At 45.0% G+C, this 16,802-nt stretch overlaps 1 protein-coding gene across 3 annotated transcripts in view; it reads left to right on the top strand.

Moving 5' to 3' along the window:
- LOC306942566 (G patch domain-containing protein 2-like) overlaps nucleotides 1-8,560 on the top strand; it is a 30,869-nt gene extending 22,309 nt beyond the window's left edge. For 2 of the 3 annotated variants that reach the window (XM_079528552.1, XM_079528553.1), the window contains exon 10: nucleotides 4,646-8,560. In XM_079528552.1, coding sequence (XP_079384678.1) covers nucleotides 4,646-4,821 — 176 coding nt within the window. In that variant the 3' untranslated portion in view covers nucleotides 4,822-8,560. The remainder of the gene's footprint in view (nucleotides 1-4,645) is intronic. The other variant, XM_079528554.1, reaches the window with a different exon arrangement.
- The last annotated feature ends 8,242 nt before the right edge of the window (nucleotides 8,561-16,802 follow it).

The raw sequence follows: 16,802 nt of genomic DNA, 5'->3' as shown, positions 1-16,802 counted from the left end.
AAAACAATTGAGTACTTTTTCCACCACTGCGTGCGGTTGCACTTAATCCCTATTGAGGGATGCCCCAGGCCGCTGTCCGAGGTGCTGAAAACTATTATTTTTTTGTTTTTGTTTGTTTTTTTTCTTAATTTTTATTCCACGATTTTGCAACCAATTTTTTCACCCAGTGTCAATTATCTAATGTAATCCTGGGCGCTACACTTCCTCTGCCAACCTGGGGCGGGCAGCGGACTGACCTCATGCTTCCTTCAATGCATGAAGAGTCCAAGCCGCTTCTTTTCACCTGACAGGGGAGAGTTTCCCCGGCCGGACGTAGCGTGTGGAAAGAACACGTTATTCCGACCAGTTCCTTTCCCCTCCATCAGGCGCCCCGGCTGGCCAGGGGGAGGTTGTTTAGAGACCAGGATTACTGCATGTTTTTGTGAGTTTACCTACCTACCCTAGGGGACACGGGGAGAACATGCAAACTCCTTTTTATCAATACTTGATAAATCCTTTGTATCAATACTTGATAAATCCTTTTTATCAATACTTACAAAAAAAGCAATACTTTAACTTGTGAAACCATCTTCTACAGCTTAGAGTTTGGTTTTGAGTAGTGGGATAGTGAAATATGCAAGACAACCATCTTATCCCTCTGACCAGTGTAACCATGGTGGCTCACATAATGACTCAATAATTCTAGGTTTGATTACCAGCTCAAAAAGAGGCGTAGAACCGTTACCCGCACACTGCACTAAAAACCTCCAGTGTTCATTTAATTGAGTGTTAAATGTAACCTAATGGACGTTTACCTGTGTTTTGGAAGGAAGCACAACTGAGGAACCGTGCGTGTGCATGTGTGCGCGTGCGTCCGTGCCTGTGTGTGCTGCGGTCCGGTCCTCAGTCAGTCGGGGTCCCAACGCCACCGCCGCCGGTCCGTGGGCTCTCTGTCTCCATGTAGCGGAGCAGGACAGCTACGTGACGGATCACCTGCGTCGGAGGCCCCGCGTGTCGCTGCCCGGCGGTCCGGCCCCCTCTCATTAATGCCCAGGCTGGCGCGAGGCCCGCATGGCAGCACAAGACAAATAACGCCAGCACTCAGCCATCACTTCTGCTGACAGAAATGCAGCCCACCGCACTATTTCGCCCTCTCAGGCTCCACTCTGCGCCCCTCTGGTGTCCTTCACAATCCCACCTCCTCTCTCTCTCTGCCCTGCCTGCTGCTCCACCAAACTTTGGTGGTGGCATTGGTTTTCTGTTTGCTAAAACATACAAGTGTGCCCACACAGTGTGTGGCGTGCAGTGCACTGGGTGGGCATTAGGCACCGCTTGAAACCACGGCCTCGTTTTGTGCGTTTTACTGCTGTTTATCTGAACCGTGCTGCTAAAGACTTCTTTTACAGTTTAGTTTCTTTGTGGAGCTTTTTATTTAGCAGGCGCTGCAGTGCTATCACCAAACTACAGTACACAGTTAGGGAGGGAGGGAGAGAGAGAGAGGGAGAGGGGGGGAGAGAGAGAGAGAGAGGGAGAGGGAGAGAGAGAGAGAGAGAGAGAGGGGGAGAGAGAGGGGGGGAGAGGGGGAGAGAGAGGGGGGGAGAGAGAGAGAGAGAGAGAGAGAGAGAGAGAGAGAGAGAGAGAGAGAGACTAATCATTAAAAGGCTATTCAGCCTTGTTCATTTAAGTGTGGGAGTCAGTGGGGCCATTACTGTCAATGTGTAATTAGCAGATTAATAAACAGGGGGAAGGGGAGGGCTCCAGGAAGGCCTGTAATGATTGTTTTTAGAGAGCATCACATGAGAGCTTATTAAGATGCTGAGATGGTTCCATTCAGCCTGCCATTATCACCCCCCAATAAATGCTTGTACTGTAATTCTCCCATTGACATCATTTTTTTTGTGCTATAATGCATTCATTGACCTTGATATCAGACCCGTTGAACATACGTGTAGGGATTCTCCTCAAGCAGTTACACATTTAGGGGACACAATTATACATTTTTGTATTTGGGTGAATTAAGAGTTTGTGTTATCATTAATATCACTGTTACACATCCTTTGAGAAGTCGGAATATGATGACTGCAACCTGTTAATGCCAGCTGGAATACTATATTCATACTGCTTACAATTACAAGCTTTATTTTTTATGAATATTATGTAGAGAAATATGAAAATTTGAAGCAGTTTATCCTATATAATGCCAGGACAGAAGATAGAAATTGAATTAGTCATAGACTAAAATACCAGCCATTGTATTGAAATATTATGAAAATTCCTTGTTTTTTGTCTGAAGGCATTGACCACGTTTAACCCAACACGTCCCAAAAAATGTTTTGGGTTGAAACTCAGCAACGGTTAGTCATCATTCCCTCAAGAAATATTAATCAATTATCTTGCCCGCCGGATCAGTTTGGGGAAGAAGTCATGTGGAAAGAGGCACGAGCAGGTGTAATGGGAACTAACAAAAGCACATGCCGGTGAACTCTGTAATGCCTAATCCTTTGAGACAGCCCACCGCCACAATGTCACTTCTAGTTCCCCTGTCCTCTGTTCCCGGACCACCTCACAAGCGTCTTGTGTGACCGCCCGCTGCCAACTTTTTCGGGAAACCAGCCGAGATTTATTTATCCACGGAAAAGTAGGAAAGGGAGAAAACATGTTAGAGACTGCAATTGTTTTAGCGTTCCTTTCGTCTTCTGTGTAAATTGGCCCTCACCTTCAAGTTCAGTTTCAGATATTTTCCCAGAGACAAGAGATTTTTTTAAAGGTCAACACAATCAGGAAAATGACCATGGCTTTTTGTGTGTGTGTGAAACCCAGGATGTATGAAGTCTCAAACACACAGCCTCTCACATCAGTATAAGTTGACAGACGGTGGATGAGTTAAATCATAGGAAAGGCAAAGATTGGTCTCTTAATAGCCATGTCCACAAGTCATATGGGACCAAATTGGATTGGGTTCACTTGACCAAAAGCTCATTAATTCTGTACTTAGTTTACTAGGATGGGATTGGCTCAAAGGTTTATTTCAATATATACCAGCCATCCATCGGTTGGGGAATACATTTTATATTTATTAGCGAGTCAGTTGTTTGGAGTAATCTATAGGGAAATGGTCATGATGAAAAATGCCTGTTTACAAGGTTATTTTTTTCCCCCCAAGGTGCATTACTGTAAAGAATATGATGTAATTTCCGAACCCTCGCATCGTGGCCAACACACTTTGGTTGGAAGGCTCTTCAAAGCACTGTATAGACCGACAGACACAGCTTCTTCTCCGACGCCATCACTCTAATGAATCACTAAATCAACCATGAGACTTGTCATTGCATGTCTGCAGGGCAATGCCTGTCAATCATATAGGTGCACATTCCCACAGCCGTTGTGTAATACTTTTATTTATTCATACATTTCTTATATTTAGTTTACATTTAATCTCTATTATTAACCCATTTTGGGCGGGAACCCCTTTTGGTGTTAGCATTATGTTATGCTTTAGCTATTGAAAGATAGCAGATCTACAAGCTCATAGCGCGCCACCGAGTGGCACGCTACGAGCTTGTAGGTCTGCTATTTTTGAAAAATCGAAGAACGACTGACAGAAACATAGCTTTTTCAGAAAACTGTCAGGATGTAGAAGACATTTTTAGAATCTGATCTCAGGTCAAAATGGGTTAAAGCAATAAGCCTCAAGAGGCTGTCGGTCGCAGTGACTGTAGAACAGCTAAGGGGCGTTGTTGGGCATGACACGGGGTGTGAGGAATACTGCACGTGGTCACAGGTGTGTGTTCATGGAGCATTTTACAAAGCTTTTCATATGCGGCTCAGCTAATCATAAATTCATAATCATTGAGGAGAAATATCTGTTTTATAAAGTTACATCTAATACAATTTACGATTTAGACATAGGCATGTAACGATATATCGTATATCGATATTATATCCCGACGATATGTATCTATTTATTAAAAATTAATATCGATTTTCATTTTTTTCATTAATTTTTTTTTAGGGGGGCTAGTGTGTGATATGAAATGTGAGCTGTAATCATATTCCATCATATTCACGTGCTTTTGGAGAGAAATGAGACAGACTCCATGCAGTCACTTTCAGTAGTAGATTTTTCGGTCATTTGTCAGGAAAATAATTGTGTTAATCGTGAAAAATCGTATCGTGAACCTCATATCGTGATACGTATCGTATCGTGAGTTGCGTGTGTCGTTACATGCCTATTAAGACATTTAGCAGAGGCTCTTAATCCAGAGCGATTTACAGTAATTAAGGTATACCTTTACCAACACGAGGTAATACATCAAATGTATAGAGATAGTAATCTAGGATCATAGGTAAACCAATAAGGTTATTGGTTATCATCGGTCTACTCTAAACAGTATAGTATCAGAAAATGAATAATCTGTACATTGAAACTATACGCACCATAGGATGCCTGTGAGCCAATGCTTTGGATACATACCTATCCAAAGCATCTGCAAACAACTCACTGTGGGTATCATCTACTCAAAGGTGTTTGTCAATACTGTCGCTGAATGATTGTTGAAAGTAAGTGCAATGAGAGTCGGTGTGAAGTGTGAACCGGAGTCGAGTTCATTAATGTGTAGAATCATGCTTGGCCATTAAACCTGACTGTGACGTCTCCTTTCCTCAGCAGCGAGCATTCCTTATCATAAGGATGAGCTCAGAGACGAGACATGGAGAGCCACTAGCACCGCGGCACCGGAGGCTGCTGCAGCGGCACCGGAGGCTGCTGCAGCGGCAGCGGCAGCAGGAACCTGGAGAACGGCAGAACCACAGGCCTCTGCTTCAGACCGACTGGACCTTTAAATGTTCCAGAAGTATATTAACCCCCCCCCGGGAGGGCAGGGGTGAGGCAGCTGGAGAACTGAAGGTGGGTGGGGTGATCCAAGACAGGAGAGGAGGAGGCACAGTAGCAATAGAGAACTGTTGTGCTCAACATAAACTGAACGCTTGAGCTCCTCTCGCTGGGCACACAAAGAAGAATGGAAAAAAAAAAGAACATCCATGGAACACATCGCTCCTCTTCAAATCAGCATTCAGTCTTTCTAGTTAGTATTTAAAGGATGAGAAATGTTAATGCAATCAAGCCTAGTTAAAGTTAATCACCCCACAGTCAACCATGTCCTCCAGGCAGAAGGCAGCTTCAAGAGGCTTCCTCCAGACACTCTGTAACCAGGCAGCTCCTCTCTCTCTCTCTCTCTCTCTCTCTCTCTCTCTCTCTCTCTCTCTCCCTCCCTTTCTCCTGTCTATACACACCAGTCTCCAGGCCACCTGTGCCCCCACCCACACGAGCCCAACAATTATGTCTTCTTTAGTAGCCTGAGTGTTTGTCAGCAGGGACACCGCGTGATGGTCAGGGGTTGAGTGGTGAGGGAGGAGAGCGGGTTTTTTGCTCTACTTTGTATCTGCCAGCGTTGGAACCAACCAACAAGATTGCGTATCCGCGGGTACCTGTACTGTAGGTATGGTATACTAGCTCACAGATAGGAGAGCATCAGAACATTTTGAGCGCCACATGCTGCTGTGGAGTTCACACAGAGGCGACCGCCGGTGCTGAGCCGCCACAAAGAACAGGCCTCCTATTAGCATGGATTTGAACAGCTACACTCGCTACAAAGCTACTCATTAGCACAACACAGGAGGCAGAGTGGACGCCGTACGCCGAGGGCGCGCCTCTGTTCTTCCTCGGTTTAGCTTCCATATTCAAATTTCCCCCGGCGCATTTTAAGTTCAAGGCCAGCTGCAGACCTGTTTTAAAAGTGCTTTTTTTTTTTAGTGGTTAGTTGTTTTACTTTGTGACTGAGCAGACTGTGACGTTGAGTAGGAAGTAGATAAGAGAGGAGTTAGAGCAGCATCAGGCAGATCCAGTGGTGGAAAATGTATACTGACATTTTTGAGGCCCCTACTATGACCAGCTTTGTCTGTTTGTGTGAACACGATGATTTGATTGGCTGATCACCCCATAGTGATGATTTGATTGGCTGAGCAAAGTACATACTGTATTGAGGATGAAAAGTGAGGGCAGAAAAGGGAAGACGCCAAAAGTGATTAGCCGGAATGACGTGATGATTTGATTGGCTGAGCACGGAATGTGATGTATGATGATAAGAGCGCCCCTCACTTCACACGACTGTGATTTTTAGTAAAAGTAAACGTATCAATACCCTATTGTAGAAATAGTCTTTTACAAGAAAAAGTTCACTATTCAAAGATTACTTGAGTCAAAGTACAAAAGTATTGGCTTCAAAAGTAAAAGTACGAATCTGTACCGAATCTGGGAACGCCTTCTAGGGCCTGACCTAAGGTTTATGAAAACCTTCAAATTCTGATTAATTCTTTCTTTAAATAGTTATGTTGCTACATGTATAGCAATAGCTGATGAGACACAGAGAGCGCTCCGGCATCAAAGGTAGAACAACGTATAGGTTGCACCAGGCGTCGATGGGTTAACCATAACCACACCAGATCCACGACTAAAGTTAACTAACAGTATAACCGTTAATAACCATTAAATTATTCAACCACATCTAACCCTAACCCCTGCCTAAATAATACATCAATTAAATGGCATCATTGCATACATGTTAGAGAATATAATGTACTGTTTTTTTCCCAGTCATTTATATTTAATTAAATAAATCTAAGTCTAAATAAACTTACCCCATAAATAAGCAACCAACCAAACGGAGTGTCATTGATGTCACCACAAGTGGATCAGTGAACGTACCATTTTTACTAAAAGTAATAACGGAAAGCTGGTTAATACAAGTTCAATCAGACTTGTAATCACAGACACTGACCATCAACACTCTACAAGATCAGTACATTGCAAAATGTACATATCAAGTAGTATGTGGTGGTCCTCACTAACGGCAGGTTAGCGGGTGATGAGAAACAATAAACATCACGAGGACCCTTTCCTTTGGAGCTCTCTTCATTCCAAAACAAATATTAAAATAACAATATGAGTAATAAGAGTCCAGGGGAAATACGTTCTCAATTTCACAACTCGTTACCAGCGGTATATCTTTCAGCGAAATGAACAGGCATTATTATCAATCTATTTACCGCGCGTCTTGTTAAGGCTCCTCCTCGAAGCCTTATTCAACAGATTACATCGATGAGCGGCGGTATCAGATTTGTAAATTACCATGAATTATAGTTCCTGCGATCATCCCTTTTGAGAAGGCTTTATGTGATCATGTTGGCATGCGGTGTGACATTTATAAATGCTGTGGTTGCAACACTCATCTAAATGAAGGCCTCCGTCTCCCAAGACTTCCTGCCACAGGAATCAGTCAAAGTGCTCAGCCACGCCCCCCCCCCCCTGGCTGCCGCAGCCTGAACACGGTGTGTGGGGACGGACGGACGGACGGCTTGCCAGCCATGTCCGCTTATTATAAGCGACATTGGTCTTGTTTTTATGTAAAGTTGCTCGTAAATATTTTGTAGTTGCAGATTTTAGCTTGTTTCCAAATGTTTTAAATATTATTTAAAACAATGGTTGTCAAATATTTTCATATCATGGACCACCAAATTAATATGTAGGCCTATTTGTCCCTATCCCTAACCGCCATATGATTATTATTATTTTTGTGCGATAGCTCCGTGCCAAATTGTGTTCCAATTATTCCACATTTTATTTCAAGATTTGCAGATCTGTAGATTGGCTATTAAAATAGCCAATGTCTATACCTATGAAACCTATATAAGTTTAAAGTGCTCCTGTGGCCTATAGTTGCTTCTTTTGGGCTTGTTTTCATAGACCTGGTTGCTTATTTCTCTCACAAAATCTGGCAACACTGGGTGGCTCCATTCAGGGGACACGAGACCTGATTGATAAGAACATGCCTCAGGTTGATGCCCACTCACAGGTAGAAAATACACAGGTGATACATTAATTAGTGGCTAATCTAAAGTCTACCTGTGAGACATTGATGCGTTTTGGACCCGTGTTAGTGTTTTATTGAGAGTTTCTCTCCACTGCCTTTTTATACAGTATCTGTAGTTTGGGTACCAGGGGAATTGACAGGAAGGAAGTGGGAAGACTTCAGGTGGGGTTTCATCGAGGGGTGTAGGTGTGGTTTCATCGAGGGGTGCAGGTGTGGCAGGGCGTGCCTCACCTGTGGCCATGACAGTGGTTCTCAAAGTGGGTTCAAAATGGGTCTGTAACTCTCGAGTGTACGAATGGAACCAAATGGACCCGTAAAGAACCCACTATTTTATGGTAATTAGCGGCCACCGTTTTGACACCGCCCTCAGCCAGACCATACCCCCCCCCCCCCAAAGAAGGAATTTCCAATGGCCAGGAAGTGTGTGGGGGGGTGGTTTTCCGTGCCCCTGTTACAGTTAAGGAATCCAGCGGGCTGGTGACGCTCATATTTCATCCCAGGTAAAGATTACCTGTCAGGCCCATGGGAGATGTATTGATCTGTTTTCCTTTTTCCGCCAGCAATCACCTGACAAAGGCACCTAGGAGGCGAGTGAATGAGTGATGCCTGGGCTGTCCCCCCCCCCCCCCATCCACCCCCACCTACCACCACCACCCCAGTGTGGAGGCTTCCAGTGTCCACTGATGGGTGGAGGGGAAGGTGGAGGGGCGGTGGGCGGGTGGCTGGCTGGGTGGGGGTGGGGTGTCATAAACTCCGTTTGAACCTGCTCTCTATGCAAGCGGGGCAGGACTCCCTTTCTCCTCCAGGTCACAGGTCACAGGGGAATTTGCTTTTGGGGTTGCCTTTGTTGTCATCAGGGGGGGGGACATACGTACAGGCAAAGACAGGCTCGTTGGTCTCTTTGGTCCCTGCTGACAAATGCATGTAAAGAGATATGACTGTTCAACTGATGTTGAATCCATGTCAGTCATCTATAGCGCTGTGATTCTCTACCTTTACATATACATTAGGCCATGTGCGGACCCTTGTTTAATACAATTTCTATCGCCGGGACACACATCTTTACCCTGTAAAACCCTCTGGGTTTAACCCAAATGGACCCTGGAACCCCCTCAACGACCCCCGGGGGTCCCCGGACCCCACATTGGGGACTTCTAATGATCTAGCATCATCATGCTGGACAGCGCTATAGCCTTGTGTGCCGGGGTCTGGGTTTTCCTGTGACTGTGTGTGTGTATGGCTGCACTTGCATACATATATTGTACATTATATCTAATAATACTCTGTACTTGGCAGCTAAAAGTATATATTTGCCTTGTTCATTTAGAATGTCAGAATGTCGATACCGTTCATGAAACCACACATTTCTAATTATTGCACTGGTGTTGAAAATATTGAGAGCGATGCTTAATTGCAGGTCCATCCATATAGATCCATTTAAATTGTGTGGACGTTTTTATTCATGGTGTCATCTTTAATGATAGACGTAGTACAGTAGCAGTAGCTATCAATTTTCTTTTTTACTATCATAATTTTTTAATTTCATTACAAGGATTTAAAACTATCGCCTGTACATCAGGCCTCTTAGGCAGCTATTCCATTTGATATGTAGCACAAATAGCATCTTATCTCGTAGGCTGTTATCTTTATATTTAATAGCGGTGGAAGCATGCCTAATTGCTTTGCAAATGATCTAAAGAGGATTACAGCTTCCTTTTAGAAAGCCTGCCCCCTGTCACTAGATGTTAGATAGACATTACAATGGTAAAAAAAAAAAGAATCCATCAAACCCTCAGTGTGGCGATTATGCATTTGGCCCTGTTACTGTAATAATAATTACCACCTTGACCATTTAACCCTATACTTCATTGTATGCAAATAGCAACAAAAAAAGTCCATCTACAAGCACCTCATGATGATTGTAGATCTGCTGTTCACAAAAAAAACTGTTCAAATATTTTCCAAGAATAGGGACACTAGGGTCAATGTGGTTAAAGGTCTTTACACACCGTGGGGCGTGACAAATAAACAATACAAAACTGCAGGTACGTATTTACCATCAAAGCTATTCATACGTATGTTACTATACGAGTGGTGCTCAACCTCTCAAGGACCCCCAAAATGGTATGCATATATGTTATGTTATTCCAGTGATCCCCAGTTGCAAAGATTTAACTTAAAAACCGTAGTTTAAAAAAAAATATATATATAAAAAGCAGTTCTACAAGCTCATAGCACGAAGTGACACGCTATGAGCTTGTATTTTTAATTGTGTTTTTAATGGCCAAATTATGAAATGAGGCTTTCCCGGTGAATGGGTTAATGTCTCATACATACAGGTTGATGGCTTTATTCACTGTGAGAGAATCAACCTCCTTCTGAACCGAAACGGTGTCACTTCACCGCAGCTTAACATTTGTGTTGTGTGTTGTTGATATACTCATGACGCCAACAACAGTTCAAAAATGTATAATGTATTTTACAACTCCGGTGTGTAACGATGCCTAAGGCATTTTTTCCCCCAGTACTATGTTGATAATGCATTAAACAGGGGTTCTCAACCCGTGGGTCGCGACCCCTCGGGGGTCGCCAAATTATTTTAGGGGGTCCCCAAATTATTAAAAAAAAAAAAAAAAATCTCGATTTTTCAAAAATAGCAGACCTACAAGCTCGTAGCGCGCCACTCGGTGGCGCGCTATGAGCTTGTAGATCTGCTATTTTTCAATAGCTAAATTATAACAATGCTTAAAACACCAAAAGGGGTTCCCGCCCCAAAATGGTTTAAGGTTATTGTAGCAGTCAATTTATATTGGGGGTCGGGAGGGGGCGGGGCGGGGGTCCCGAGACATTGCCAAAGCATTTCCGGGGGTCCCCGGCCAAAAACGTTGAGAACCCCTGCATTAATATACTACAGTATGTTTTGTTGCACCAAGTTGCTGTGTAAACACTACAGGAGAGAGGTTTGGTTAAAATGTACGCTACTTTGTCATTACGTCTATTGGGATCTCATGATATATTTGTATGTGAAACATTGAGCAGATTATGTCCTGCCTATATATTAAGTGATGTAGTAATCATTCCTGTGTGTTAATGAGTACTTAAAATATTGCCTATGTGCTTCTGAAACATATTTATTCCAAATGCTTTGGCTGAATTTGTGTTGAATAAATGGTTGTCAGTATTTAGGACAACGACGAAAATGAATTGTGGTGTGAAATTTGCAAGATTTACACATTTATTTGTGAAATTGTCACATGCTCAACTGCTTTATTTCCCTCACTGTTTCTCGCATTATTTGTTTTATTACAGACGCTAAATATAATTTACAACACAATTATATACTGTAGAGACTTGTGCGATTTGACAATGGCTCTATCGACTTCAAATGGAAGCGTTTGCTGCAATGTGGCTGTGTGTGACAGAGGAAATACTCCCTGGGCCTGTGGAGATTATCAATAGATCGCCCACTGTTAATCTTGTGTGCTCGTTGCCGAAGAAGTCGCCAGTCACTTCGCCACGTGTCGAGACTCAGAGCAATTCTCTCCCAGCTCTCCGGTGGTCCACAGTTACAAATCACATCATCAGCTGTCTGAGCATCCACAAGCCACCTCTTCTCCACCAGATTGATGGTGAAATGGAGGAAAAATCAATGCCTTCCTCTCGTCAGAAAGGGCCAGCTCTGTCATGTTTAGGAGTTTGATGTTCCCTGCTTGCTCTCTCTCTCTCTTTCTCGCCCTCCCTCCCTCTCTTCCTGGGGAAACAGAAAGTGGCATTTGAACAAACTGACAAGACTGAGCCGACAACGTTTTCTCAAATACTGGTAGTGTTTAATTTATTTCTATTGCATTGCGTAGCCCCCCATAGGCTGCGTTTTAGGTCCCCTGTCCATCGCCATCAAAAGGTGGAACTGAAATTACAATGGTGGTCAGGGTTTTTTGCTTCATACTTGGTTTCCTGTTAAAAATCGTTTAGGCTCCAACGTGACGTGCCAGCTTCCTCAGAGGCAGTGCTGGAAAGTAATTCAATACATTTACTCAAATACTTTTACTTTACTTGAGTATTTTCAGTAGCTTTACTTCAACTCCACTACATCTCAGAGGCAAATATTGTAGTGGTTTACTCCACTACTATTATTTGGACCTATTTTATACTAGCTCTACAAGCTCCCAATGAAGGGCAAGAATTTACGAAACATTTAGAAATCTGAGCACGATTTCTGATTTTGGGCTTTTAATTGCCAATAGTTTTGTACTTTTAAATTTGAATGCAGGACTTATATTTTGTCTCTGTCGGGTGGAAACCTCATGTACAAAACTGTTACTTTCCACGATTCCAATTCAAAGTTAGCAAAAGTAGCAGATGATAATACGCTGTAGTATCATCACGTAGGGTAGTTAACGTTAACACCCAAAGTTAGAATACGTAAATAAGCTCCGACAGCTATGTGTAGTTTTATATTATGGGGTCACTACTTTTCTCAGTACTGCTCTGAGGTATAGGTGACCCTTTGGCTAACACTCTAGTGGGCTTCTCTCTGCATGTCGCTCAGCCATCAGTTAATCCTTATCACCGGCATGCTGCAGCGCTGGCGGAGCCAGGCTCTCTGCTCTGCATGACACCAACCAGCATCAACAGGCCCTTTCTTCACCCAGATGCACTGCACAGTCCACCCCTAATGGGAAATTCAAATAACACATACCAGCTGAATACAATATTCACTTCACAGAGAGATAACACTGAAACAGATGCATCTCATGTATCCTGCTAGAACAACTGTGGCTCGGTCTTTCTCGGAGTAACTGAATCCTGCCTGTGGATCTACGTGTGAACCTGTGTGTGTGAAGGTGTATTAATCCCACTGCCTTAGGATGGTGAGCGGCCTATCCATTCATACTGTATGTATTGTGTGTTGTGACGCTCTGTGTGTATGTGTGCGTGCGTGTGCGTGCGTGTGTGTGTGCGTGTTGGTGAGAGAGAACAGATTTCCAGGGTATCTGAGCTCTTCCCCAGCGGCCTCCCTCCCAGCAGCTCCATTCCTTTTCATTTCCGCTGGCATTCTAATCAGAGCGTTATGAGCTTCAGCGGGTGAAGTACGCAGAAAGTTGTGTTTTCTGACAGCCAATAAAAACCTTATAATCTCCTTGATTCAAGTGGCCCATTTAAAAAAAAAATACTAACTAGTGCTATCACTCAGACCACCCCCCTTCCCTTTTGCTTTAATGCTCTTTTTTTATTTAATATATAGCCCATGAAAAATGAGAGACTCCCGCTCCGCCGTGTAGATATTTTGTTGCTGATGATGCGAGACGAATTTCCATCACAGCTTTGTTTCCAGCGGGTGAGCGGATAATCTTTTACAGCGCGGGGAGGGGGAGCGCAGCGCTCCCATCAATCTCCCTGGGCTTATAGGCGCCGCATGGTCACATTACCCAACCAGAACGCCTGCGCGCCGCCGCAGCAGAAGCCCGGGCGCGGGTCACGGGAGCCGCTAGGGGGATGTGCTCGCACAAGGACCCATCTGGGCCCCTCTGATGGACCTGGCCCCTGAGAGCAGCCACCTCCCTCCCTCCCACACCCACACCCCGTCCTGCGGAACAGCGCCTCGCTGCTGTTTCATTACTCCTGTCATTGTTATTATGTCATTTTTCTAACAAGGCAGTCACGTCTGAGGGAGCAGTAATGCTTTTCCGCTGACAGACCCGTGGCCGTGAACCTGCGTTTGTTGTGGGCGAGAGGGGGGCCCTCGGAGAGGGGGGCCCTCGGCCACCCTGGGTTTTGCAACCGAGTGCAGCTCGTGCTCCAAAGGTTTTCACCTCCTCGGTGCTTCTCGGGCGGGCCCCGTGCACTGGGCGTTGTAAAGCAGAAAATAGGTCCTGTTTGAGAGTTGGCGTCCTGCCCGGGGTGGCCTCTTGAGGGGCCGATGGGTGGGGTGGGGGGGGGGCTCAGTGGCCCCAGGCTGGTGCGGTGCCTGGCAGGCATGCAGCGGTTCTCCTCCATGCCGCAGCTCGCTGGCCCTGATGCACGGTTTCCTCCCTATGGAGACGCGGCTGCTCTGATTGACAATAATGGGAACTGGCAGAATCGATGGGAGACAAGAGAGAGGGGGCGCGCGTGTGAGATTCTCCCAGTCACAGACCAGGGGCTCTGGCACCATTCACCTGTCATCCCTGCAGCGCCAGGATTAGGGCCTGTGACAGCAGCAGGCAGCCTGGAGAGAGAGAGAGGTGGAGAGAGAGTGAGAGGTAGAGAGAGAGAGAGAGAGACTGTGCTCGTCATTGTCACTGACAGCCTGGAAATGGAGCCTCTCCCACACACTTACTATATGTACACATCTTGTTACCTGCTCTGAGCAAACCCAAACTGCTACTCCATGGGATTTGTAAGAGCACGATGTAGGACGTTGCCTTTAGTGGTTGTAACGTCTGTGTGTCCGCCGTCAGAAGGGAGTCCCAAAAGGTTCCGGGTTCGATTCCCAGGTCGACTTGCTCCATGTCGAAGAAGTGTAACTGCTCCAGATGAGCAGTGCCTGTTGGTGACACAACCGACATGCAAGTGAATGGATGAATGTAACGCACATTGTAAAGTGTTTTGGATGAAGGGCAGGTGCTATAGATATGCACAACATTTACCAAAAGAAGTGAGAAGGAAAAAAATTAAACTTCACCTAAAAGGAGATAAAATTACTGTGCCCCGGAATTTTTTTTGTGGTATAGATTTCTGCTCGGCAAGTGGTACCCTCTGTGCCTTTTTGGACAGTGCTTTCATAACGTATCTAATTTCAAGGATAAAAATAGCTATTCACCTTGCGCATGGGATTGGAATATATGTGCAGACTGTGCACCACTGTGTGTGCGCGCGTGCGTCTCTGTGTGTGTGTGTGTGTGTGTGTGTGTCAGTGTGTGTGTGTGTGTGAGAGAGAGCGAGTGAGTGAGAGTGGCAGCCACGGATCGAGGGCAGGAGTCGTGGCGGGCCGTGGAAGGGGTTGGGGGGATGGTGCACTCCATTCTCTAATTGATCGGCAAAAAATGCACATGAAGAAGACGTTAAAGCAAAATGAAGTCATAACAGTGAATTGAGACATTTATTAGGTCAGACGAAAGGCCCTCCGAAACGTTGAGATTGTTTATTGATTTTTGTGTTTTGGCTGGCTGCGCAGAAGTAATCGCTCGTACGGCTGCCACCGAGGCTGTGGGGCTGGGTCTCAGCCAAACGCTCAGACGGGCCCCGACCCCCAGCCCCCCCTCCCCCCCAGACCGCCAACTTCCTCCTAAAGCAGACGACTTTAACCAGCAGAACATGAAGCCATCATCACGGCTGTGATCGTTACACCTTTTTATTACGAGAGAACTCACTCAGTGGTCTGTCAAGCACGCCATAACGCCTCAACTCTGCTCCGAGTTCTCCTTTCCTTGGTAGAAGTCTGCTGTATACGTATTGCTGTTAAAGAAAGACAGTCTATTGTGTGTGTGCGTGTCAGTGCGTGCGCATGTGTGTACATGTGCGTGCGTGCATGTGTGTGTGTGTGTGTGCGTGCGTGCGTGTGTGTGTGTGTGTGTGTGTGTGTGTGCTTGACTGACTGACAGCGTGGGGTAGTTTTTCCCCGAGGGGATGCACACAGATCCCAGACAGACTGCATTTTCTTGCTCTGTTTGATACAAACAGGTTGCACATAATTTGTGTGTGTGCTGTGTGCTTTGGCTTGAAGTGTGTGTGTGTGTGTGTGTGTGTGTGTGTGTGTGTGTGTGTGTGTGTGTGTGTGTGTGTGTGTGTGTGTGTGTGTGTGTGTGTGTGTGTGTGTGTGTGTGTGTGTGTGTGTGTGTGTGTGTGTGTGTGTGTGTGTGTGTGTGTGTGTGTGTGTGTGTGAGTGTGTGAGAGAGTTTCTGAGGTTGTTTTCCTATCACAGAAACGGTTTATTACAAATTCTGTATTCGTTATTGTAGTATTACAAAATTAAAGAATTTAATGAGAAAGGTGCATGAGCAGAGCTGCATGGAATTGCTATTAAATTGATTTCTAGCCCTGCCACGAATATAACATACTGTACAAGCATAGAATACGCTCCGTTCTTCCAAATACTCATACTTCAAGTGGTGTAGTTCAGAGTCATATTATTCTCAATGGGATCCCCAGTTCCTATGATCACTGGAAAAGGGATCTCTAAGGGTAGGGGAAAATAATGATTCCACCACCTCTCACCCCTCCCTGACCGTGCGTGTATGCGTGTGTGTGTGTGTGTGTATGTGTGTGAGTGTGTGTGTGCATGTGCGCGCAGAGGGGTGCTGGTGAGTGTTAGGCAGAGTTCAACCATACTGGTGACATCAATCTGCCTGTCCTTTATTAGACGGAGCAGTGAGCTGTAACTGACTGCATTGTCCACAGATGGACTGGGCCCTGTAGCACGCCCAGGAACCTGGTCAGCCACCCTGACAATACAATCAATAACCACACAGCCATTACAGCCTGCCTTCCTGCCGCGCCGAGGCTTTGGTGTGCCTCGCTCGGACTAACTTTACATGAGACTCATTTGAATGAATAAAATGTTATTAAGACCTGAGGCCGATTCTACACACGTGACCCCATATGTATTTGGCCGTGGATCCCTATCTCAAAGTATTGTGTTCCAGGGACCCCCAGAAGCAAAGATTTGAGTTAAAAATCTTCACTTTAAAAATACCATATATTCAAGGTTTGTCACACATTTTCACGATTCTTCATAAATAGCAGATCTAAGCACATGAGCTACCGTATGAGCTTGTAAGTCTGCTATTTTTGATTATCCAAACTATAAAATAACGATTAATAATGTAAAATGACACAGATGCTATGGTAAAGCATTGATTCCTAACCTTTTTGAGCGGTGCCTAACCGCTCCAATGACTGGCCGCGTGTTTGTAT

This window comes from Electrona antarctica, assembly GCF_951216825.1.
Source record: "Electrona antarctica genome assembly, chromosome: 18".
NCBI lineage: Eukaryota > Metazoa > Chordata > Actinopteri > Myctophiformes > Myctophidae > Electrona > Electrona antarctica.
Note: the sequence above shows the minus strand (reverse complement) of the source record. Positions and strands in the feature narration are given on the sequence as shown.